Here is a 27742-nt window from a genome sequence, read left to right on the forward strand (position 1 = left end):
CGCCCCAGGGACCAATCCAAGTGCTCCTGCCCGTCTTCATCAAGGACGCCACAGCGTTAGCGATCTGTTGTTGTGCATGTTTTTCCATTGGGTTTATCTTATCGGGGGGGAAACCCTTGCGAGCAGCACGGGGGAGAACATGCAAACTCCACACAGAAAGGCCTGGAAGATACCCCACCTGGGTACCTGGCATCATGGAAACCTGGTCCCCAAGCGGGAATCGAACCCTGGACCTTCTTGCTGTGAGGCGACAGTGTTAACCACTACACCACCGTGCCGCTATTATACACTTTTACTATCATGTAGACTATTCTGCTTTGTGTTTTTGTGTTTACATGTGATGTATTGTATATTGTATACATGCACATTTATTATGTTCTTGTGTGATGTATTGCAAATGTTATTGCTGTCATCTTAGCCAGGTCTCCCTTGCAAAGGAGATCTTGTATCTCAATGGGACTTCCTGGTTAAATAAAAAAAAAAAAAAATATATATATTATTATTATTTATTTTTTATGGCTTGGCGATTTGATAATTGCATCATTCCAAATCGCGATTTCGATTAAAAAACGATTAATCGTGCAGCCCTAGCGTTGGAGCTTAGACTTTCCAACTTTAAATTTTAAGGACCACCTTAAATATATATATAGAATAGAATAGAATAGAATAGAATAGAATAGAAATACATCCCGAGGGAAATTGAGCACTTCACAATGAACAACATTCAGTTAGTCAAAAGTAAAAAATAATAGGAATAAGAATAAAAATACACGGCCAGAGATATATATTCTAAAATATGTATATACACAATTCAAAAATATAGTCCGGAAATATACAGTAATATACAGTAAATGTATAGTAAAATGTAATGTCCAGGAAGGTATACCTATAGTAAAATGTAAATGGCAGGTCACCAGGCCCCAGCCATATATTTCTGACACTGGGAATACATTTCATGAGATCCATAGATGTCCCTAATAGGGCCAGGGCTTAACAGGTTAATTTGTAAAAGAAATAATAAAAGAAATTATGAATGAAAGCTGATACGGACCAGCTACATCCACAGAGCCCTCAAAAGATGATTGACTTATGAACTCATCATTGAAAAAATATTTGCATGTATCCCTTCCTTACTTCCCATTTCCCCACATGGATCGCACCCGATTGGATAAATGGCTAAAGAGGTCCGAGTTTGGTCCGACATGCAGGTGCTCTAGTGCGACATCTAGTGGCTGAATGTTATGTATCTGTAGCACCTTTATGGTATAAACTAGGGATGCACCAATCCGATATTGGTATCGGCCGCCGATATCAGTAAAATAGCTGGATCGGGTATTGATAAAAAAAGAATCTGATATATATAAGGAACCCGGATCATCAACAAATCAATCTGAACTATATTCACAGGACATACTTGACTCCTATAAGGCTGTGCAAAATGGGGCTTATACAAGACTCCAAATGCTCCCAATGTACAAATGGGGACGAAGGAACATTTATGCACATGTATTGGGACTGCCCACCAGTTAAGGCATTCTGGAAAGATGTGTCCCAACAATTATCAATACTCGTATTTTGGAATATACCTGTACACCCCGCGGTATTGCTATTGAATGATGTTTTTGAGTTTGCAGTGAACCCACAACTAAAAAGATTGGTTTTATCGGGTATCACAGTAGCTAAAAAACTGATTGCATCACGTTGGTTTCAACCGGAAAAAATGTGCCGGAAAGTGTGGTTTCTTACATATCTTGATGTGATATATCAAGAAATATCAACAGCAAGAATTCTGGGTCTCAATGAATCCAAAATGTTAATGTGGTTAGAAGTGGTGGAGAGAATAAAAGCTAGCCTATAATGGTGATGTCTGGTTAGGAGTGAGGGATAATGGAGGTACTATCCAAGAGGGGGTCCGGGAGGGGGGGATTTGAGCGGGAGCATATGTGTGTAGGGTTTTAGAAAATAGGTATTCGGGGTATATTATATACTAACATTTATATAATTGTAACTTCGCTGGATATACACGGTATACGGTTAAAATGTTATTATTGACTATTTTTGTTTTATCCTGTTTCTGTACTTGCATATATTTTAACCACCTTTACTGAAAGTTTCATTATACATTGTGTGTTGAGTACTGACTTTTAATAAGTTTTGTTTTGCAATAATAAAAAAAAATTATAAAAAAAAAAATATATATATATAATAAATTTAATAATAAATAACCATTCAGTACATTTATATCTATGTGTTAATTTGTTACATTTAGTTTCACTAAGTTACTGAAGTAATGTTTTAAGTAGAGTTGTTCCGATACCGATACCGGTATCGGAAATGCCGCCGATACTGCCTAAAATGCTGGTATCGGTATCGGCGAGTACACGTAAATTCTAGCCTCCGATCCCATGATGTAATTTATCTCCTGCCGAGTCCTGCGGAGAGTGAGGATTATAAAATGAACATGTTTTAAAGTGTGATGCTGTGTCATTTTAACAGCAGATACACTTTCTTAAATTCCATTGTCCCCGACAGTGCGGTGTGACGTGGAGCTCGGACGGGAATCGGGATGTGTTTGGCTGGTGTTATGATAGCATTAGCTGGAAAGATAGCTAGTTGGAACAACATCCGCTTTTAACGTTACATCAAATCAGATGATCGCCTGTCCTTTCTCCAGGACCTAACACTGTCCGTGACCGTCTATCAACAATAATGCACCCACGGTGAATTGTATTTAAGTTAAGTAGCTACGGACTAGCGTTAGCTGACTATTACTAACGTTATCTTAATGTCAATGCGGGAAGGCGAGCTAGGTCAGTTAGCTTAGCTTGATAACGTTACCGTGTCTAAAGTTGCTGCTATTCACATAATCCAGCAATAATGGCTGCAGACCTGCAAGCAAAGTACAGCAAGTGCCAAAGGATAAGAGTCTGAGGCGGAGTTTCAAAAGAGAATGTTGAATATTTATTTTGCATCAAAAATCACAACATGAACGTTCTATCTGCCACTAGCTTACAGACTGAATAGGGTATATCTGCAGAGCCACTGAGTAGCGAGTGCAACACCGTTTAATGTCCGTGTGGATCATTGGAGTAGGGTATATCTGCAGTGCTGCAGCCCATACTCATTGATTAATGATACTAATACAAATCTATACAATCACCTGTTGTTGAATAAATACCATACGTTCTAGTTATTACTAAAAAACAGTATAACAGTATCTGAAAAAAAAAAAAAAAAAAGTATAATTTATATAAAAAAAAAAAAAAAAACATTTTATGCACTGGTATCGGATAAATATCGGTATCGGCCGATACCCAAAGCTTAGGTATCGGAATCGGATCGGAAAGGGAAAAATGGTATCGGAACATCTCTAGTTTTAAGTCGAGCCTGATGTTGCCTTGTTGCACAAAATAATGATCCCAGTCTCTTCCACACAGTGACAGTGAGGCATACAGTTTATTAATTGAATGAATGAAGTTCATTTTCTGTCTTTGTTTACAACAAATCAAAAACACACTTGTGATCCTTTACAATTCTTAAAAACGAAATATATTTTAGTATAACATTTTTAAAAAACGTGGATACAATTTAATTTTTTTAACTTTTTTGGAAAGAATATTTGGACAATGGGTATCGATATTGGCCGATACCCAAACCCAAGTATCGGTATCGGGACTGAAAAAGTCGGATCGGTGCATCCCTAGTATAACGTACAACTAACCTAAAGTTAGTTTAGGTTCGTGTTAACGTTAGATAATGTACAAAATAAACGTATTCCGCTGCTATAGATGTCGCTCTTTTATTTTGAAACCCCCCAGACAGGAAGTCATTGCTCTCGTTATTTGCTTAGTGTCCGCCCGGTTCTGTGTTTGTTGGTTAGCTCCGTTAGCTAGCAGCCTATCAAGACCAGCCATTGGAATACTGTTTTCTAAATTGGGGAGGCTTTTAATCGTCAAGGTAAGAGGATTTTAAGTCATGGTATCCATAAACTTCAATCGGTTCGGATCCTTTGAATGAATGAGAATGTCAACAAACACGGCGTCACGTTGAAATCACTGACTGATCCCAGAGAGGAGTGGTTCGGCAAAAAATAGTTCAGAGTATATTTGCTTAGAAAACGTAATTGTCGAATTCAATTATTTTTTATTTCTCCACGTGGTAAATACACAGGTCACAACATGTTTACAGGAACGTTTTGGAGTTGTATTTGGAGTGTATTTCGTGACTGTAGGGCACTGTAGGGAACGTCAGGGTACAAGTCTGACCAACTTCCAACTTCCAGGGATGAAGCTAAGCTATGCTAACGGAGCGGCTGTTCCCTAAGCCTAATGCATGCACAGAGACAAAAAAGGTATGTAACTTCTTGTCTAACTCCAGGGAAGATGTTAAATAAGCTAATTTCCCAAAATGTTGGAGTTTTCCTTTAAAATAGGGACACCCTGAATATATTAAAGTTAGTAAAAACCAATCCAATGTAGGCAAGATATGTTTGTCAAGTGAATAGCTCTGCATTAAAAGAATAACATAGCAACACAGCATCACAGCCACGGTAGCCACTGTTTATAAACGCCTATCGCTTACTTTAACCCTGACCTAGAATCGGTCTGTTCAGGCCATGTGACCATGTACACCTCACTATGGCTGGTCTCGGGTCAGTACTCCTACTTTGACTTGTAGTGTATCTGTTAGGGACGTGCACAAGTTAACTTTTTTATGGTCGGTTATAGGGCTGCAACAATTAGTCGACATAATCGACGACGTAGATTATGAAAAATCGTCGACGAGATATTGTTTTTCGATTAGTCGACTAATCGAAAAAAATAAGACAGATTAGTCGACTACCAAAATAGTCATTAGTTGCAGCCCTAGTCGGTTAGTTGGTCTGAACGAATAACAAAGGCTAGAATAGATGATGGGTCAAAAAGAAAATGAATCTCACACAGCGCAGTGGTGTGAAGGAAGGGTGCGCTGCAGTTACAACGCATTACAACAAGTCAGCCTTGTAGACATGGTGCCACGGTAGGACAACTCCGGTCCACATATCTAGTGAGCCGCGGAATAATAATAATAATAATTAATTACTTGCATTTATATGCATTTATATAGCGCTTTTCTAGACACTCAAATCGCTTTACAATGTAGGGTGGAAATTGCCTCCTTCACCACCACTGGTAGCACCCAACCTTGGGCTATGCAGGCTCAATGGCTGCCATACACTGGCACCCTGCACACATCACACTACACAATGGCTGAACGGCTCAGGAGACAGGGATTGATATCAGCCAATTAAGGGAAAGGGATGATAAAGTGGCCTTGATGTCAGAGACCTGATTCAGTCAGGACCTCGGTTTAGTGTCTCATCCGAAGGACGGCACTCGCAGCTGTACGGTGTCCCTATCACCGTAACAGGGGCATTGTTACTGACAAGTCCAGAGGTAGGGCTGGGCGCAGGGGAGGAAACTAACTTTTTGGCTTACCAGCCAACTGGCGAGTATCTGATTTTTTTTACCAGCCAAACAGATTTTTTACCAGACAAAAAAAATCGCTAATTGTGATAATTACTTCTTTGTATGTCTTCGTCTAAATAGATTTTCAATCATAGTAAAATAATCACACCGTGTCTCTACTCTTTAAAATATGTATTAGCATAAAACATTAATCTCTACTCTTCACAATATTAGCATAAAACATATTAACATGAAAGAGGTATCTATTCTGGACTGGCTTGGGCTGAACTGGGCAGTGAAAGATGCTGGGTTGGACTGGGTTGGGCAGTGAAAGAAAAAAACCGAAGTATGTTGTGAAGTGTATAGATAGATGTGAAATATATAGATGTAGCAGTAGTCTATCTGTATGTCATATGTTATGATGAATTGAAAATGCCGTACTGTATTGTACCCATTCTGCAATCTGTTAATAAAGTTTTCAATCAATCAAGTTAACTTTGAACCTCGGTTGTCAATGACAAAACCGAGGAAAACAAAAACAAACCGCGTGAACTTTGGAAATTACTCAATAACCAACTAGGCTGCAGTAAAAAACTTAAAACCAGATTCTCAAACATAAACATAAAGACGGACAACACGCTCATCACAGAAAAGCTGGATGTAGCCAATTACTTAAATAGTTTCTTCACAAACATAGCCACAACACTGGTAAACAAACTACCCTCCCACTCAGGGCATTATGGGGTAGAACACATAGTAGCTTACTACAAAAACCTAGGGGTCCACAAAGACGACTTCAAACTGGAAATGGTAACAACAGATGAGGTACTCAAAAAACTGAGCGCCCTCCAACCTAACAAGGCCACTGGCCATGACAACATCCCCTCCAAATTCCTCAGAGACTCAGCAGCCGCCATCACCCCAGTCATCACACACATAATAAACCTCTCTATAAAACAGGGACACGTCCCCAAGGACTTCAAAATTGCGAGAGTGACCCCTCTGCACAAAAAAGGCAGTAAATTAGACCCAGGCAACTACCGCCCTGTTTCTATCCTTACCTCCATCTCGAAAGTCATGGAAAAAATTGTATACGAACAGGTCGAAAAATACCTTGCGGAAAAAAAACTAATCTACGAATTCCAATCTGGCTTCAGAACATCCCACTCCACTGACACATGCCTTCTCTATTTAAACGACCACATCAAACAAGAGGTGGACGCGGGCAAATACTGCGGCATGGTCATGCTGGACCTACAAAAGGCCTTCGACACTGTCAATCACACCATTCTGATTGACAAGCTAAAAGCAATTGGTTTTGATAGTCTATCAGTGAGCTGGATGCAATCCTACCTGGAGGGGAGAGAGCAGATGGTGGAGGTAAACGGTACCCTATCCCCCCCCCTCACAGTAAACTGTGGTGTTCCACAAGGAAGCATACTAGGTCCGCTACTGTTCCTAATTTATGCAAATGACATGTCGTCAGCTTGTGACTGCAACTTGTTCCTGTTTGCGGACGACTCAGCCCTGCTGGTCTCTGACAAGAACAAGTTACAGGTTGAAAAAACCCTCAGCTCAGAACTAAGCAAAATCTGCATATGGCTCGCTGATAACAAACTATCATTACACATGGGCAAAACAGAGTCCATTCTCTTCGGTTCAAATAACAAACTCAGCAAGACCGACGGCTTCTCAGTTACAGTGGGTGACAATATTGTCACAAGGAAAGAAGATATTACCTACCTGGGTTCCATCCTAGAGGCAAATCTTTCCTGTGACAAAATGGCATCCAATGTAATAAAAAAAGTCAACCAACGAACTCGTTTCTTGTACCGGATCTCCTCACTGGTAAACAAGAATACCCTGAAGACTCTAGCAGGAGCACTCATTCAAGGGTACTACGACTATGCTTGCACCTCATGGTACCAAAGCACCTCAAAGGCGCTAAAAACAAAATTACAAACATCTCAAAACAAACTGGTCAGACTACTGCTTGACCTTACTCCTAGAACCCACCTCACCCCTGCCCACTTTGACAACCTAGGATGGCTTAGAGTAGACGACAGAGTACAGCAACTTGCAATGGGCCTGGTCTACAAGATACACTACACGACCAAGGTACCCATGTACATGACTAAATACTTCCCAAAGGTCAGTGAATACCACGATCACAACACCAGAGGGAGCTCCACAAATCATGTTAAACCCAGATTCGGCTCAAACAAGGGACTAAACACGTTTCGCAATTATGCCACATCAATGTGGAACGCCCTACCCAAAGCTGTAAAGGAATGTGAATCACTACCCACTTTCAAAAACACTCTCAAAAAACACCTAAGGGAGACTGCAACTCGAAACTGGCCCCTGTAAATGTCCGAACACAACCCCCTCCAATGTACAGTAAATTACCAAGTATGGTCTTGTCAATAATCCAATGTACAGTGTTGTTTGTACAGTTGTACAGTGTCCCCCACCCACCCCTCCTACCCACCCACCCCTCCTACCCACCCCCCCCCCCCACCCACCCAACCACCTCCAATGTACAGTCCCCCCCCACCCCTCCTACCCAACCCCCCCCCCAACCACCTCCAATGTACAGTCCCCCCCCACCTACCCAATCCAATGTACAGTTTCTACGCCTAATGTATATACTCTTTTCTTTCTGGACTCTTTTTGTATCACAAATACAGTACTGTAATTGCAAATCTGGTATGTCATAAATGTATAGATGTAGCAGTACTGTCTATCTGTATGTCATGTATGTCATATATGTTACGATGAATTGAAAATGGGGGACCCTGATGTAAACAAGACGAAAGTCTCTCTGGTCTGCATCCCCTTAACAATTGTATGTATTGAGCTGTACTGCACTGTACCCATTCTGCAATCTGTTAATAAAGTTTTCATTCATTCATTCATTCAGTCAAGCCTCGTCAATGTTGTGTATGCATCTGGGTAGGCACACTGTGCCTTTAAGACAGCACGGTGGTCTTACGACAGTACCGTCAAGTGTTGTGGTAACGTCAGTTGGGTTGGTGTGCTGTTGTACACATTAGATATCTATGGTTGTACACAGTGCACTGGTTGAGCTTAGCTAGCCCCTTTCGTGACTGCGATGTGCAAGCCAGGGGCTTTTGAGCATGAAATAAAATGTCTAACCTTACGTCGTAGTCCGGTGCTTTTTTGGAAACATTATAGTCATAACAGATACACCTAGCTGGCTGCTTTGAGCACACGGGGCTAACGTTAGCTAGCAAGCAGCTATCGCTAAAACTAGAAGCTAACCACTGTATACATTTCCAGTAGACTAACATTACACCTCTGTGATTTAAATGTGTCCTTAGTAACTTATACTCGAGGGTTGTACTAGGGTTGGATGCAGTTCCCCGTTGGTCAGTCTGTCTGTTTTCCATCTTCTGCTGTGTTTAACGTTATCCGTTTGCGAGTGCTCCTGATGGCTAGCCTAGTAACGCAGGACTTTTATCATTATATGTCCGCGGGTTGGCCAGTACTGCGCAAACTTTTATTAAACATTATATGTCCGCGGGTGGTCTTGTGCAGTGCTCTCGTGGCACTGTCAACTAAAGCGAGCACTCAGAAGACGCGCACCGTTTGCCAGTGCAGTGATTGCAGAATGTTTTTTTTTTTTGTATACTCGCCAGACTGGCGAGTGGTCTTCATGAATCACTCGCCAAACGTAAAAAATACTCGCATTTGGCGAGTAAAGTGGCCTAATTTCCTCCCCTGGCTGGGCGATATGACGATATTATATAAATATCGGGTACAGTTCATTAACGATACACTTTTTAAACGTATCGTGGATATCGTGATGTTTTGCCCTCGCGTTAGAGTCCGCCGCGGCTGAGATGAGACTTACAAGCGCAGTGCTAAATGCTTTCCTCTCCCTCTCGCCTCTCCCTCTCGCAGAAAGAAAAAGTCAGTCACACACACACTTGCCCAAATTACGTCATCTACACGCACATACACGCACGCAAGCGCACACACCTAGCCAGAGACAGAGAGGCGGTGGCTCGGTGCTAGGGATGCCCCCTGAAACCCAGGAGTAAGCTCCGACGTTAACGGTACTGCTATCGGTAAATTAGTCTATGAGCGGATTAGCTACAGAGCTAACGGAGTGTACCATCCATCTGCGACGCAACAGTGGCAGCAACAGTGGACACGGAGTAATGTTAACGTTATGTCGAGTTCATACTACACTACACGTATGAACTCGACATAACGTTAACGTTACTCCGTTTCCATGAAGTGTTTAATTAGCAGCAATCTGTTGTTGAAAATGTAACGTTAACCGGAAAACCGGAAATGGAATGCGAGGACAGGAAGCCGTCATGAAGTCGGCTTCTGGCCCTTGTAGTCATATATATTGTAGTCTTTTAGTCTTATTAACTAAAAGATTTTAACAAAATAAAAAGCAGCAGCACTATTGGATAACTGAGTCATGTTTGCAGGACATTTGTTTCACAGTTTTAGCATGATGTTTTATAGATGGCTAGGTTAAAGACAGGTTTTAGTTTTTTAAGAGGGGGGGTTTGATTTGATTGAAGTTTATTTCAAGTATGCAACACAACAAACAAACATCAAGTACAGATATAGCCTTAAGCCGTTCAAATAATAAATGTATACATACATGTAAATAAATAAATAGTTATAATATGTAATCTAATCATCTAAATCTAATCTAATATATAATATAAAAAAACGAAAGGCTAAAATGCTAAATATATAATCTAAGAATCCAATAATCTAAATCTAATATATAATATAACAAGTCTTGTCTTTAATGTTCGCTTGCTAACTCAAATACTGTCTTGGTAAGCCTCATAATGAATTGTTTGGGGAAAAAAGGAAAAACATCGTGATGTGTATCGTGTATCGCCGAAAGGTCAGAAAATATCGTGATATCATATTTAGGCCATATCGCCCAGCCCTATCCAGAGGACAGAGTGCCCCCTGCTGGACAACAACACCACTTTCCGACAGCAGCCTTGACCGGGGCTCGAACTGGTGATCTTCCGATCATGAGTCCGGAGCTCTACTCATGTAGCCACGCATGGAAGAATAACAACAACAGCGCATGCAGGCCAGAGGCCTCGACAACAGCGCTCCAAGCTCAGGTTAACACTTTAATCGCCGATGACGTGTTTAGACGTCATTCCTAGCCATGCTCATTCTGCCGAAGACGCCGTAACTCGTCTTTGATATCAATAATTCAAAAATCTGTGATCGAAATCATATTTCTCCTCCGGAGACATGAGATGTACTGGTGAGCTCCACTCAACTGTCTAACGGTTCAAGAGCGCCATCCGGTGGCCGATCGGCAGATCGGCCAAGAGGGAGGGGCGCGCCAAACAGGAAGTGATCATCCATAATCCGTCCGGGCACTCGCGATCGGTAGCCGGACCCCATCTCAACACACTGGATAATCAATCGCTCGCCCTAACTCAATAAACAACGTTATTTGGACGTATATAGTATTATACAACCTGGAAATGGTTAATCAGGATCAACATCCCATAATCGAAAACTGTCTACTCCACGCTGATCGTCCAACTGCGCGAGGAAGATATGGTAAGATCCAGCGTTATTTTCTAACGTATTCTATACTAACTGATCTGATGATCATATGACCCACACTAGATGAATGGTATAACGTTGCCCACGGAATTATAAACGTCCCCTCGCCCATCCGGTCAATATCAGATGATACGTAGTAACTTCTAGAAGTACCTCCAGTTGAAATTTTTCATCTGGCAACGATCGCTACCAAACTGTATTTGATCATCATTATAATGCATTTGGAGCTATAAATCAAGTTCTGGAGAAAGCTGCAGAAAACGATAAAAACATACTTATACTTTAGACCATATTTTAGTATGAATATGTGAATGAAAAAGTATATCGTTGCTACACCCTGAACAATGGATATAGGACATTGAATGGGCCATAATAATGGCAATTTAGCAATAGAATTAAAAAAGTTATAGCCCTGCAAAGAAGGGGAACTTCTCCATAGACAAATAGAGCTGGCTAGGGATGGTAAATTATGAATTTGAACCATGGCGATCAAAGTGTTAATGACACAACACTCCCCCTAGTGGCTGAAATTGAAAATAGGTTTTTATTTAACATGGTTTAACCTGCATAATAAAAAAATAACAGCCAAATTTTTTTTATCAACTTTGATCCCTGCAAATGATTATTTGGTTACCATATTCGTTTTACGATCCATCCCTAGTGTATGTGTGAAAGAAAAAGAGAAAAAAAAATAAAGACAGCATTTACTTTCATAGTGACATAAAAAACTGCTGAGGATTCAATGGAAATAGTTGGTCACAGAGTGAAGAAAGAACGAAAAAAGGAAATAAAAATTATTCTAGTTTATTTCCCCCGAAAACTTTAATGAGATGAATGAGAGAGATGGACAAAAAAAACAGGGGGAGAGAGAAAGATTGAGGAAGAAAGAGAAAGACAGAGGGAGAATGTAAGACAAAGACAGGCCTGTACAGTGCGAGATATATCTCGCACGTGCTACAGCAACAGCGGTCTGTGCGATGAATGGATTTACTTCACTAGCACTGGTGCGATAGGGATTCGGTTCATATAGATACTCTTATTTTGAAAATCCTGTAGCGGGTCTCATTTCTGCCCACGCGCAGCTCCAGCTATAATAACTAGGCTCGACAGCTAGCAACATTCAGGTGCATATGATACTCTTATTTTGAAAAAACTCCGTGACAACTCGACGAGTCATATCCGCCCTATCCGTGCTTGCAAGCAGAGCAGCGTGTTGGTGCGCACTGCTGCTGCGTAACACAGCAGTGCGCCTACACGTCCCGAAATAAGTCCGTGGTGTTTTTTTTTTCTCGCAACGGGTCAAATGCATCTACATGCTTTGCACCGTCGCCATTCCTTTATGCGCACATCGCCCGAAATTAACGTTTATGTACCATTACAATCACTACAACGTTAGCAAGCTAACAAGCTAATCCTGATCACAGGCAGAGCCAGCAGACACAGTGTGGAAAGGGAAATGGGGGGGCACTCTCTCCCCTTCCCTGTGTGTGTGTGTGTGTGTGCGTGCGTGCGTTTGGAAAGACGATGAAGTCACTAGTCAGGACTCAGGACAGGAGTATATTATAGTAAACTGAGGATGGACAGATAATGTTGATATTCAAATATAAAAAATTTCGAGAGGAGTGGAAGTTTGAAGACAGACAATATGATGCAGGGGTGGTGAGTTGAAACAGTGTGTGTGAATGAATGAATGTAAACTTTATTTAACAGATTGCAGAATGGGTACAGTACAGTACGGCTCAATACACACAATTGTTAAGGGGATGCAGAGACCAGAGAAAGACGTTTGTCTTGTTTACATCAGGGTCCCCCATTGTGTGTGTGTGTCCCAACCGACCCCACTTCTATGTTTCAATAAATTATTTGCATTTAAAACTATTAACGCTGACTCATTCCTTCAGTCCACTCAAAATTATGCTAATATTCCTTATGTTGTTTATGATATTAATTGAAAATAGCATATGAGAGTATTACTATTATAGTAATAATAACACATGGCGATATACTAAATGACAGCCAAACATGGCACTGCAACTAAATAACACAAATACAATAGGCACATTTGTGACTGTTACAAATATAACATGTTTTATACTTGTGCTACAAGATTTTGGCCTGTGCTACAAAACTATCAACCTCTGTAGCACCAGTGCTATGTGCAAAAAAAGTTAACGTACAGCCCTGGACAAAGAGAAAGAAAGTTGGGAGAGAGAGGGAGAGAGAGAGAGAGAGAGAGAGAGAGAGAGAGAGAGCGAGAGCGAGAGCGAGAGAGAGAGAGATTTCCCATGTTGTTAGCCCTCTCTCTCCCCCACTGGTTCTCTCCTACTATTAATCCCAAACACACTCCCCTCCCAAAACTAACAAGCCTTTGGGAAAACAACAGACACCATTGTGTTTAAGCTTGTACCAAAAACATAACCATCAGTCCCAGATAAGAGGGTCTGGTATGGGAGGCCATTGTTCAGACCGCCGGGCTTTGAGCTCATAACTGAAACAATGAAGGGAAGGGAAACTGTCATGGGTTTTAACCCTTTCACTACCACTGTACAGAAGGTTTTAAAACCTCTCACTACCACACTAAAAGACTTAACCTTTCACTACCACACTAAAAGACGGTTAACCGTCTGTAGTGTGGTAGTGAAAGGGTTAACCTTCTGTATGAAAAAAAAAATTTATGAAATGAAAATGAATGAATGAAATAAAAAATAATAAAAAAAACTACCTTACTGTCATGCACTTGTCATAATATGCTAACCTACACTGTAGCACTCAACACTTTGATGAACATTGTTACTCAGCTGATAGAGTTGTACCCTTCCTGCTGTCTTGTTGTACAAAACTTTTAAGTCGCTTTGGATAAAAGCATCAGCTAAATGACTAAATTTAAATGTAGTGTGGTTGTGAACAGGTTAACCGTCTGTAGTGTGGTAGTGAAAGGGTTAACCTTCTGTAGTGTGGTTGTGAACAGGTTAACCATCTGTAGTGTGCGGTAGTGAAAGGGTTAACAGTCTGTAGTGTGGTAGTGAAAGTAGGGCAGGGCGATATGGCCAAAAACGTTATCGCGATAAAATTATAAAATAATTTTCATATAACTCAATATCGATAATTATCGTCGATTATCGTCAATTTCTGTCAAGTTTAATTAACTTCTTATGCCCGGCGCCGATGGACAGGCTATTAATAGACTTGTTTTGCTGCTGCGAATGTCTCGAGTTGATGTCGTCATCAGTCCGCGCACATTAGCAGTTAGCCAGAGCAAGCGGTGTATCCAGGGGAGGAAACTAACTTTTTGGCTTACCAGCCAACTGGTGAGTATCTGATTTTTTTTACCAGCCAAACAGATTTTTTACCAGACAAAAAAAATCGCTAATTGTGATAATTACTTCTTTGTATGTCAAGCCGCGTCAATGTTGTGTATGCATCTGGGTAGGCACACTGTGCCTTTAAGACAGCACAGTGGACTTACGACAGTGCTGTGAAGTACCGTCAAGTGTTGTGGTAACGTCAGTTGGGTTGGTGTGCTGTTGTGCACAGTGCACTGGTTGAGCTAGCCCCTTTCGTGACTGCGATGTGCAAGCCAGGGGCTTTTGAGCATGAAATAAAATTTCTAACCTTACGTCGTAGTCCGGTGCTTTTTTGGAAACATTATAGTCATAACAGATACACCTAGCTGGCTGCTTTGAGCACACGGGGCTAACGTTAGCTAGCAAGCAGCTATAGCTAAAACGCTAACTAGAAGCTAACCACTGTATACAGTTCCAGTAGACTAACATTACACCTCTGTGATTTAAATGTGTCCTTAGTAGGGATGGGTACCTTTCACATTTGAACCGATACCGGTACTGGTACCTGTGAATCGATACCGGTACCCAACGGTACCTTTTTTCGGTACTTTAAAAAAAAAAAAAAAAAAAAAATATTTTTTTACTTTTTTCTTTTCATGTCAACGTTCACACGCACAATATATGCTTACCTAGGATTTGACTTGATTCAACAACAAAGCAGTCGGAGCAATGACAAGCCGAAAACTGTCGAAATTTAATTTACCTACCTCAGTCGTAAAAAAAAATCCAAACTTCAAATAACTACAATTTCGACAGTTTTCGGCTTGTCATTGCTCCGACTGCTTTGTTGTTGAATCAAGTCAAATCCTAGGTAAGCATATATTGTGCGTGTGAACGTTGACATGAAAAGAAAAAAGTTAAAAAAAAAAAAAAAAAAGGGTAAAAAGAAAAAAAATGAAAAATTTTTTTTTTATTTTTTTTTCGGTTTCTCACTTGATTCGATACTCGGAGGTACCTACGTGTTTCGGTTCGGTACCTCAAAAGTACCGAATTCGGTACCCATCCCTAGTCCTTAGTAACTTATACTCGAGGGTTGTACTGGGGTTGGATGCAGTTCCCCGTTGGTCAGTCTGTCTGTTTTCCATCTTCTGCTAACGTTATCTGTTTGCGAGTGCTCCTGATGGCTAGCCTAGTACCGCGGGACTTTTATTATTATATGTCCGCGGGTTGGCCAGTACTGCGCAAACGTTTATTAAACATTATATGTCCGCGGGTGGTCTTGTGCAGTGCTCTCTTGGCACTGTCAACTAAAGCGAACACTCAGAAGACGCGCACCGTTTGCCAGTGCAGTGATTGCAGAATGTTTTATTTTTTTGTATACTCGCCAGCAGGGGAGGAAAGTAACTTTTTGGCTTACCAGCCAACTGGCGGGTATCTGATTTTTTTTACCAGCCAAACGTAAAAAATACTAGCATTTGGCCAGTAAAGTGGCCTAATTTCCTCCCCTGGGTGTATCCCATGACAATGTACTAACAATCACCTTAAAATACTCTGTTCCGCCCCAATACATTGCAACGACGTCCACCGTATACCCCACACTACTCTAACCGTGGCCTCAGAATTCACGCCACACACCCACTCGGCACGTAAACTATAAAATAGCGGCGTGCAAGCTAATTATCCTAGCCAGCCTTGTTTCCAATGTACTAAATATCACCCTAAAATACTCTGTTCCGCCCCAATACATTGCAACGACGTCCACCGCATACCCCACACTACTCTAACCGTGGCCTCAGAATTCACGCCACACACCCACTCGGCACTTAACTATAAAATAGCGGCGTGCAAGCTAATTATCCTAGCCAGCCTTGTTTACTACTGGAGTCCTACCTCTCTACCCAGAGGTGCAGCTCGGGTCTCCTTCGCTGTCGGCCATCTCCTTCACTGATTGGTTGTTAGTGCGTGTGCTCATATCCAAGCTTGGAAAATCGATATATCGAAACTTTGCGACCACGTTTCATGTTTATTTCAAGGAAATAATTTATCGCGATAGTTATCTTTATCGTTTTATCGCCCAGCCCTAAGTGAAAGGGTTAACCGTCTGTAGTGTGGTAGTGAAAGGGTTAACCGTCTGTACTGTGGTTGTGAACAGGTTAACACTTTGCTAGTGTGGTACAGGGTTTCCGTTAGAAAAAATTGTTGCCGGTCTCCGTGACCTGCAAGATTTCAATCTACAGGACAAATGAGATTAATTCCGGTCATAGTTTATTGAGCTTTAAAACAATTGATAGGCAGGCTATATAAAGAATGTCATACTCAAGGCATGTAGATTTATAATATTATTACTTAAAACTAGGCTACTTTTGCGTATACAGTCATTAATATATTCCAAATAAAATAAGTCCCTCGATACTCCGTGCTGCTGCTGACTTGAAATAAAATAGACCGCGTATGTGGGCAGTCGGTCCGACCGTCCGACACTAAACAGCAGTCTGTTATAATCACATTTTTATGAGCTAACGAATTCCATTATATTGGACATTTGTATTAATTATATCAAGCGAAGAACTGAGAAAGCAGAGAGACGGCAACATTATCGTGGTTTGCGTGACGACTCTCTCCACCTCGCAACGACTTATTTGCAAAGAGTATGGCGCTGCAGAGCAGCTGATTCAGCTGTTATTGGCTCTTTTCTGGGAACCGCACAGCAGCGCCCCCCACCCAACATTGGCTGAAAATGGCTGAATTGGAGTACTGCTGGAATACTGCATTGTGCTGCTGTTGCTCCGGCTCTGCAGCTTCACAAAAGTTTGCACACCCAGCACTAAGCTCTCGCTGACAACGTCGTTGTCATTATTAGAAGCAACGAGGAAACAAATGTAATGATCGTTTCGTTCATCGCATAGGCTATTTAATTTTAGCCTATTTTAATACAATTCAAATAATCAAATTGTGCTTACTCAGGGAATTATTTTCACCGGACATTAAGACCGGAGAGATTAAATATGTCGGACTTCAACAGATTTTGCCGGTCAAATACCGGTAATTACCGGCTAACGGAAACGCTGGTGTGGTAGTGAACGGGTTAATGTTGTGTCTTGGGTAGGGTTGGGCATCGTTTGGATTTGAACGATTCCGGTTCCGATTCCGATTCTCCATATCCAGGGAGCGAAATTAACTTTTTGACTCACCGGCCAGTGGCGGGTAGATGGGAATAATCTACCCGCCAAGCATATTTCTTACCAGCCATTTTCTTTTATTTTTTTTTATAAAATATATATATTATATAATCATACTTGTAGTTGTATTATCTGCGAGACATCGCCACCACGCAACAAGTCCAAATGCTCGCTATCTGCAAACAGCTCCACTGTCTGTGTGTATACTCGAGTAGCCTCCAGCTCCAGCAAGGATTCTCCGGCGCTGCAGCTGGCCCTATACTCTACATTCAGCATGCAACATTCTCCGGCGCTGCAGCTGGACCCTATTGGTATAACGTTACTGTGCTTTGGTCAAATCACATTCAGCATGCCCTCAGCTAGAATATGCATTGAATCAATGTTATAAGACATTGATATCAGGAGCTATCTGTAGCTACTGCTAGCCCGCTAGATAACGTTACTTAAGGGGAGACACTGCAGGTGAATAGGGTAAAAGAATTAACTAATAGATATCACAATGAAACTTCCCCAGTTGATTACTTATATTAAGACAAGACTTTTTTGTATTACAAGTTTTCTGAAATTGTATGTTTAAATATGCAAATGAGGCATGATCTACTTAAATATGCACTAATTTGCATATAATTGCAGGACAGAAATCTGAACATTGGATAAAGCCATTTTCAAAATTATAGTTTCATTTTGTTGACATATTAGAGCCAAAGGTTATTACAGAGGGGATTTTGGATATCTCTTTTTATCACTCCATAAATCAGAAAATACTCCATTCAGTCCATTTTTATGGTAAAATTCCATATTTCGCCATGTTTTTAGGAATAAAATGTGATATAAATCAGGGTATGAATGCGATATCAACAAACCCTTCTGTAAATACCTTCAGAACATAGATATGAATAGAACTGGAAGGTGTGGTGTATGTGAGTGCTACTGAAGTGGAGATTTCTGGCTCAGAGTATGAGGAAAAACTCTTAAAACTCATTTTTGGGAAAACGCCTTCAAAGTTCTGTATTGTAAAATGCCATACCTTTTTTTTTTTAAACAGATATTTACAAACACAATACCTAATCAAACCATTAGTAATAGACAACCTAAACACATGCCTGATAACTGAATAATAATAATAATGATGTTATTGAACTGAACAGAACTACACACAGGCTACAAACAGTGTAGTACAGTGTAGTACCCCCTAATAGGCAAAAAATATTTGAATAGATATCACTATGAAACTTTCCCAATTTGTTATGTACATATAAACTAAGAAAAAATATATTGCAAGTTTTCTGAAATTTATGTTTATATATGCAAATGAGGCACTTCCCCATTAAATATGTGCACATTTATGGATGCAATAACTTAGGAAAAATGATGTAAAATAAACAACTAAATGTGTGTTATTGACGTTTTATTGTCACTAGTTTCATAGAAGACATGTTTAGGAAGCAAAATATAACAAAATCTCAAAATCAACAAAAAAAGTATATTTGACTATTCACCTGCAGTGTCTCGCCTTAAGACAACGCCTCAGTGAACTATTTAGTTTACTGGGACATATAGAGCTAACGTGAGCTAACGTGCGAGCCACTGGCTCGCTCTCGCTACCACTTCTTCCGCGGTGAGTTGTCTTTTTACCGGCCGGCTTACTCCTTTAATATGGTTCCACATACTGTATCAGTGATTAATGTTATTTAACATTATTACATTTCGCTAACGTTGGCTACTCGGCGTTAGCTAGGTGGGCGTAACGTTAGCTGAGCTCCCTACAGAGCAGAAGAAGAGCGTGTAGCGGATGTCACGTTGGTAAACAAGCCAACGAGATGACGCGCCGTGAGAGACGGGGTTGCCAAAAACTGCGACTGTCGTAAAACCAAAACACACAGCAGATTTTTTATTTTTACATGACTATTTGGTACCCGCCACACGGCGGGCAGACCTCTCAGTGTCACTCGCCAAACGTAAAAACTGACCGCCAATGGCGCTTGGCGGGCTCTAATTTCGCCCCCTGTCCATATCGATTCCTGTTCTAAACGATTCTCGATTCCGGTTCTTTGAGATGCAGGTCAAAACAGGTCACAGCTTATTTTGCAGGAGCATTTTTTATTTTATTTTTTTATCTTAACACTTTAAGTGCCGAAAACGTGTTTAGGCGTCTTTCCTAGCCATGCTCAAATTGCCTAGGACGCCGTAACTCGTCTTTGATATCAATATTTCAAAAATCTGTGATCGGAATCATATTTCCCCTCTGCAGCCTTCACACACAGTTCTGAGCTCCTCTCAATCCTCTAGCGGTTCAAGAGCGCCATCTGGTGGCCGATCGGCAGAAGAGCCAAACAGGAAGTCATGTGGATGAAGTGGTGATCACCCATATTACTTCCGGGCACTCGCTATAGGTCCCGGGACTCGAGCTCGACACTATACATAGCGATCCGTTGCCAATAACTCGATAAACAACATGATTTGGACGTATATACTATTATACAACCTGGACATGGACCGGGTATTTCGACATCCCATAATGGAAAACTGTCTACCCCACGCTGATCGCCCAACGGCCCGAGGAGACTGGGGTGAGTTTTAGCATGTAATATTACCGTGTTCGATACTAACTGATCTGATGAACATATGACCCACATTAGATGAATGGTATAACGCTGCCCACGGAATTATAAACGCCCCCTCGCCCATCCGGTCAACATCAGATGCCGTGTAGTAACTTCCAGAAGTACGTCCAGTTGGAATTTTTTATATCGCGCCGATTGCTATCAAACTGTATTTCATCATCAATATAATGCATTTGGGGCTATAAATCACGTTCTGGAGAAAGCTGCAGAAAGAGATGAAAACATACTTATACCTTAGACCATATTTTAGTATGAATATGTGAATGAAAAAGTTTAACGTTGCTACACCATGAACAATACATATAGGACCTTGAATGGGCCCTAATAATGGCAATCTAGCAATAGAATTTAAAAAGTTATAGCCCTGCAAAGAAGGGGAACTTCTCCATGTTAAATAGAGCTGGCAACGGATGGTATATCATGAATTTAGCCTTAGGCAATCAAAGTGTTAAATTGTTTTCATACTATTCACATTGTCATTTGACTTGATACAGTTTCATTTGGTTGCTGTACTGTATTAACTAGGGTATTTTTTTAATAATCGAAATTTAGAATCGAAATGCAAATATGTTACTTCCGGTTCCAGAACCGGAAGTTAGGAACCGGTTCCTATTAGAACCGGTTCTCGGTGCCCAACCCTAGTCTTGGGGCTGGAACCCTCCCCTACACACACACACACACACACGTTTGTATAGTTCTTTCTTCCAGCATGGCTGCCTGCCTGTAACCATTGGTAACCGCTTTCAAAAGAAAATGTCTTGTAGAGCAAGTAAAAAGCACAATATTAACGTTCCACTGTGACTTGTTCACAAGATCCAGTAATAACACACCAAATGATGAAATTTTTGTTGATATATTTCTCATATCAACACACATTGCAACACAACCGTTTTGCACATGGCAACCGTTGTTTCTTCCAAAAACAGAGGACAAATTATCATTCTAAACATTCTGTGACAGGTTTCTATTTCAATGGTCCTCACTTGTTAGCCAAGCTGCAAAGGAAAAACTAAATAAAAGATCTTCAAAATCTCCTGCCAAGTTAAGGTCAGGGTCAGAATTAGAAAAACAACTCTCTAAGGTGAAAATCACGACATGTTCAGGATTTGCAACTTGACCAACAGGTGACGGCGGCCCAATTCAAGAAGAGCGCGCTCTCTCTCTCTCTCTCTCACACAGACACAACGATTCAGTGCATGCATTCTCTCTCCCTTTCTCACATACTACACAGTCATTCACACTCACACACAACACCTCATATATGCTTCAACAGCAGTTCTGAGGTCAGGGGGCCACCTACGAAAAGCCCACATGAGACAGCCAGTCTCCCAGGCACTGGAGAGGAGACAGGTCTGTCACAGCAGACGAGCCCCCCATACCTCCACCTCTCTCTCTCTATCTCCCCCTCGCTCTGACAGCCGAGTCGGGTAAACACCGTTAGACTGAACAGTCACCTGCTAGCATCAGGAAGGCAACAGCTGAGTGACAGATCATGTTGTAGACAAACTTATGACAACAGAAACTGAACAACCTCAATTTCAATAATAACACCATCACCAACCATAAACACTAGCACTGTATTCCTGTAGGGTTTATGAATTTGAAGAAAATGTAGGTATGCACGTCTTACCATCACTACTACTACTACTACTACTGCAGGTTTATAAACCACAAAATGGTGTATCACAAGGTAACCTTAGATATTATATAGAAAAAGACATGGTGACAAGCTGTCTTTATAAGTTTATAATGTCCAACTGATGAAGTTATTGATGGCAACAATAATGCCTTCCCTTTTAAAGTAGGCTAAGGCATAACAAAAAATATTGTTTGTTTCCGGTTGCCGACCGACCCTGCCGATTTAGGTGCGACCAAATATATTTTATGAGTTTTAAAAAAAAATATATATATATATATATTTTTTTTTAAGAATAAAGTTTCATAGAAATCTTAGTCAAACCTTTAGTATTATGGATATTAAACATGCTGGCAGAGTACATGCATCCATTTTGTTATGAACATTTTAATTAAATAAAGAAATGCCCTATCCATAGTCGCCGTGGGAAAGAATAAAATAAAAAAATAAAATAAAATAAATTCCCTACCTACCCATGCCTTAACTGACAACCAACAGGAAACAAACAATATTTTTTTTATGCCTAATTGTTCAAATGATTTATCCCATGGTGGTTTAGCGTTATGAACCCTACAAGTGTCTTGATTGGTGGTACACACGTTGCAAAACAGAAGTTGACGACAAAATAAATGGACCAAATTGTAGCATGAAAACAACTAAACGTTATTGCAAATCAATGTAAAATATTGACTTTATGTACGTCGGAGAGGAACACGGTAATAACAGCTGTAAAGGTTTGTTAATTTTCTTGCACATACCCGTTATGAGCAACAAGGCCTAGTTAGCAAGCAAGTTGTGCAAAGCTAGCAAGGCTATAGGCTGCCTTTTAGTGGCTTTCAGCTTGCAAGCCTAGAAGCTAACAAGCTATACTGGCAAAACGGAGCATGATGACATGAATTTATTTCATTTAAAAAACATTAGCAGCACAGATGACGGCTACGCCATCATGGTTATCGTGGGCCTGTGTACCTGCAGTCGGCGTTGTTGCACTGTGTCAAAATATGCGCCTTGTTGCAGCCATCAATTATGTGTGTGTGTGGGGGGCTAGCCGAGCTAGCCAAGTTATTATTTATGAACCAGAATCCCATGTCTTGACAGAGTCTAAACTCTAAAGCATCGTCCTTTTTTTGGAGTATGAACAATGGTTAACATGCTGGCGATGTGTAATTAAAGCTTTACCAACAGTGGTTGTAGACGGTTCACTGAAACAATGGATGAGTTGGCGACGGTGATAGTGGACAGCTCGTGCAGAGGCTGACCTGACACAAACATCAAACAAAGTCGGGGCTCACGCTGCTAGCTAACTACAGTCAGGGATTGCGCTACTACCAGCTAACTACAGTCAGGGATTGCGCTACTACCAGCTAACTACAGTCAGGGCTCGCACTACTACCAGCTAACTACAGTCAGGGCTCGCGCTACTACCCGCTAACTACAGTCAGGGCTCGCGCTACTACCAGCTAACTACAGTCAGGGCTCACGCTACTACCAGCTAACTACAGTCAGGGCTCACGCTACTACCAGCTAACTACAGTCAGGGCTCACGCTAGGGCTGCACGATTAATCGTTTTTTAATCGAAATCGCGATTTGGAATGATGCAATTATCAAATCGCCAAGCCTGCAATTAAAAAAAAAAGAAAAAAAAAAAAAAAAAATTATTTAACCAGGAAGTCCCATTGAGATACACGGTCTCCTTTGCAAGGTAGGCCTGGCCAAGATGACAGCAATAACATTTGCAATACATCACACAGCAATAAAATGTGCGATACATCACACAAGAACATAATAAATGTGCATGTATACAATACATCACATGTAAACACAAAGCAGAATAGTCTACATGATAGTAAAAGTGTATAATACAGGGTAATACAGTAATTTTGCAGTTGGGACCCGACTACAGAAAGCAGCAACATTCTTCTTGTAAATTTTTTTTTAAATATGTTATAATCGCATCGCAAATCGCAATCTCTGTCAGAATAATCGCAATTAGATTATTTCCCAAAATCGTGCAGCCTCACGCTACTACCAGCAATTTTTTTATTTTTTTTAACAACATATGTATGTTTATTTTGCAGCAATTCTTTGTCGTTGCCGCCATCTTTAGTGTTACATCCCTTCACACTCCAGTTCTCAGGCTGCAGCTGGTTTAAAAGCTAAAGTAAACCGGCTTCTCTGCTGGCTGTGGCTCCAGGGGAGTTGAACAGTTCTGGCTCTGCTCGTTTATTTTCGATCTTTTGGCGCTTTTTTGGTGGACAAACCACCCCACATGTGCACCGTGACTCGTGACTGGAGTCTAGTTCTGCTAGCACACATAGCCTACTGTGTACAGACGGTTTCAAACTGTATTTTAAATTAGAAAGCAAACAAAATAAATGGACAAGAGAAAAATAAATCTCAATTTGGTCAGTATTGTCATTTGGACAAGCAAAGCCATTACTTTAAGTTGCAGGCAAGAAAGACAAGTCTGTCCACTGTCTCTGTTTTAAAACTGCCCTGTTGCAGGTCACAAAAAAAAACAAAAAAAAAAAAAACATTTTTCGATATTCGATATCGATTATTAAAATATATCGCGATCGTTATCGTTATATCGCCCAGCCCTACTCACGCTACCAGCTAACTACAGTCAGGGCTCGCGCTGCTACCAGCTAACTAGTCAGGGCTCACGCTACCAGCTAACTACAGTCAGGGCTCACGCTACCAGCTAACTACAGTCAGGGCTCGCGCTGCTACCAGCTAACTACAGTCAGGGGTCACGCTGCTACCAGCTAACTACAGTCAGGGCTCACGCTACCAGCTAACTACAGTCAGGGCTCACGCTGCCAGCTAACTACAGTCAGGGCTCACGCTACCAGCTAACTACAGTCAGGGCTCACGCTACCAGCTAACTACAGTCAGGGCTCACGCTACCAGCTAACTACAGTCAGGGCTCACGCTACCAGCTAACTACAGTCAGGGCTCGCGCTACCAGCTAACTACAGTCAGGGCTCGCGCTACTAGCTAACTACAGTCGGGGCTCGCGCTGCTAGCTAACTACAGTCGGGGCTCGCGCTGCTAGCTAACTACAGTCAGGGCTTGCGCTACCAGCCAACTACAGTCAGGGCTCACGCTACTACCAGCTAACTACAGTCAGGGCTCACGCTACTACCAGCTAACTACAGTCAGGGCTCACGCTACCACCAGCTAACTACAGTCAGGGCTCACGCTACCACCAGCTAACTACAGTCAGGGCTCACGCTACCAGCTAACTACAGTCAGGGCTCACGCTACCACCAGCTAACTACAGTCAGGGCTCACGCTACCAGCTAACTACAGTCAGGGCTCACGCTACCAGCTAAATACAGTCAGGGCTCGCGCTGCCAGCTAAATACAGTCAGGGCTCACGCTACCAGCTAACTACAGTCAGGGCTCACGCTACCAGCTAACTACAGTCAGGGCTCACGCTACCAGCTAACTACAGTCAGGGCTCACGCTGCCAGCTAACTACAGTCAGGGCTCGGGCTGCTACCAGCTAACTACAGTCAGGGCTCGGGCTGCTACCAGCTAACTACAGTCAGGGCTCGGGCTGCTACCAGCTAACTACAGTCGGGGCTCACGCTGCCAGCTAACTACAGTCAGGGCTCGCGCTACCAGCTAACTACAGTCAGGGCTCGCGCTGCTACCAGCTAACTACAGTCAGGGCTCACGCTGCTACCAGCTAACTACAGTCAGGGCTCACGCTGCTACCAGCTAACTACAGTCAGGGCTCAGGCTACCAGCTAACTACAGTCAGGGCTCGCCTCGCGCTGCTACCAGCTAACTACAGTCAGGGCTGTCAGGGCTCAGGCTACCAGCTAACTACAGTCAGGGCTCGCCTCGCGCTGCTACCAGCTAACTACAGTCAGGGCTCAGGCTACCAGCTAACTACAGTCAGGGCTCAGGCTACCAGCCAACTACAGTCAGGGCTCACGCTACTAGCAGCTAACTACAGTCAGGGCTCGCGCTACTAGCAGCTAACTACAGTCAGGGCTAGCGCTACTAGCAGCTAACTACAGTCAGGGCTCACGCTACTAGCAGCTAACTACAGTCAGGGCTCACGCTACTACCAGCTAACTACAGTCAGGGCTCACGCTACCAGCTAACTACAGTCAGGGCTCACGCTACCAGCTAACTACAGTCAGGGCTCACGCTACTACCAGCTAACTACAGTCAGGGCTCGCGCTACCAGCTAACTACAGTCAGGGCTGTCAGGGCTCACGCTACCAGCTAACTACAGTCAGGGCTCGCCTCGCGCTGCTACCAGCTAACTACAGTCAGGGCTCAGGCTACCAGCTAACTACAGTCAGGGCTCACGCTACCAGCTAACTACAGTCAGGGCTTACGCTACTAGCAGCTAACTACAGTCAGGGCTCACGCTACCAGCTAACTACAGTCAGGGCTCACGCTACTAGCAGCTAACTACAGTCAGGGCTCGCGCTACTAGCAGCTAACTACAGTCAGGGCTCACGCTACTAGCAGCTAACTACAGTCAGGGCTCGCGCTACTACCAGCTAACTACAGTCAGGCTCGCGCTACCAGCTAACTACAGTCAGGGCTGTCAGGGCTCACGCTACCAGCTAACTACAGTCAGGGCTCGCGCTGCTACCAGCTAACTACAGTCGGGGCTCGCGCTACCCACTAACTACAGTCAGGGCTCGCGCTGCTACCAGCTAACTACAGTCAGGGCTCGCGCTACCAGCTAACTACAGTCAGGGCTCACGCTACCAGCTAACTACAGTCAGGGCTCACGCTACCAGCTAACTACAGTCAGGCTCACGCTACCAGCTAACTACAGTCAGGGCTCGCGCTGCTACCAGCTAACTACAGTCGGGGCTCGCGCTACCCGCTAACTAAAGCCGTTCTGTTTGGGAGCTCGTGCGCGTGTCGGTGCTGCACGGGTTCTGTTTGACAGAGAGGAGGAGACGGGGCCCAGCCTGGGCTGACATGGCTGTGTGGAACTTGAAACATGACATTACATCCAAACGTTAACGCCAACAATGGGGGCCTGACGTGTGAAGACATTACCCAGATAAACAAACGGCGACCTTGGTCCGATTGTTTTGCAAACTCGCGACGGGTAAAAAAAAAATTGGCTTGCTCGACTAAAGCATAGACAACACACAAAGTTACAGCAGTAGCTAGCAGGGAGCCAGCTAACACGCTAAGCTAGGCAGGTAGGTAACGGTTAGCATAGCTGCACAAATCAAGCTGCTAGCTTAAGACCCGTCTGCTTTAATTAAATAAAATATTTTAAGTTTACTTACTTTCATTTAAAACCTCCACCAGCTCGGCGCAGTTTTCACACATTGTTCATGAAGAAGAAGGGGAACAAATGATACGCGTAGCTACTCAAACCATTGCATTGGAAATGGTTGACTGGTACAATTGGTTGTTGGCAGCTGGTTGTTTTTTGGGAACAGGGCCCGATGTAGTAGCAAGTGATTGGTGAAGGTTATTTCACTAGACCACAGATGGGAGAACAATAGATGCAAAACGTTATTTTGCATCGACACGTAATGATACACACAAAGGTAAGAGGCACTAAAAGATAGAATCGAGTCGGTCTCCAATCTGAGCGTTACTGGAGAGAGTAGATACGGCGGCCATGTTGAAAAAGGGGGGGGCGCAGCGTGTTGAGGGTTCGGCACTTTTCGCTCTGTCTCCTTCGCCCCGTTCGACTGTTTCCGGTAGTCTCGCGGTCACTGAAACGTTACAATAATAATAATAATAATAATATATTTATTTATTTGTAATGCGCTTTATAATTGTGGAGCAAATCTCAAAGCGCTACATTTTAAAATGGAACAACATTTTTAAAAATACAACAGCCAGAGACGCCTTGTTTTTGAGACAGCTCAGGTAGTCTTCCATTATCAGTTCAACGACCATTATCTGAAATAAAAAAAATCTAACCCTAACTAACCTTACAGTCATGCACTTGTCCTAATAAACTAACCT

The 27742-nt window shown here is 42.3% G+C and overlaps 1 protein-coding gene across 1 annotated transcript in view; it reads right to left on the minus strand.

The window, feature by feature from the left end:
* Positions 1 to 27316, minus strand: part of usp34 (ubiquitin specific peptidase 34) — a 245563-nt gene extending 218247 nt beyond the window's left edge. The window contains 1 exon segment of the mRNA XM_084319311.1: positions 27049 to 27316. Coding sequence (XP_084175437.1) covers positions 27049 to 27091 — 43 coding nt within the window. The 5' untranslated portion in view covers positions 27092 to 27316.
* Between the last annotated feature and the right edge of the window lie 426 nt (positions 27317 to 27742).

Source organism: Notolepis coatsorum (genome assembly GCF_963971535.1).
Source record: "Notolepis coatsorum genome assembly, chromosome: 7".
In the NCBI taxonomy this organism is placed as follows: Eukaryota; Metazoa; Chordata; class Actinopteri; order Aulopiformes; family Paralepididae; genus Notolepis; species Notolepis coatsorum.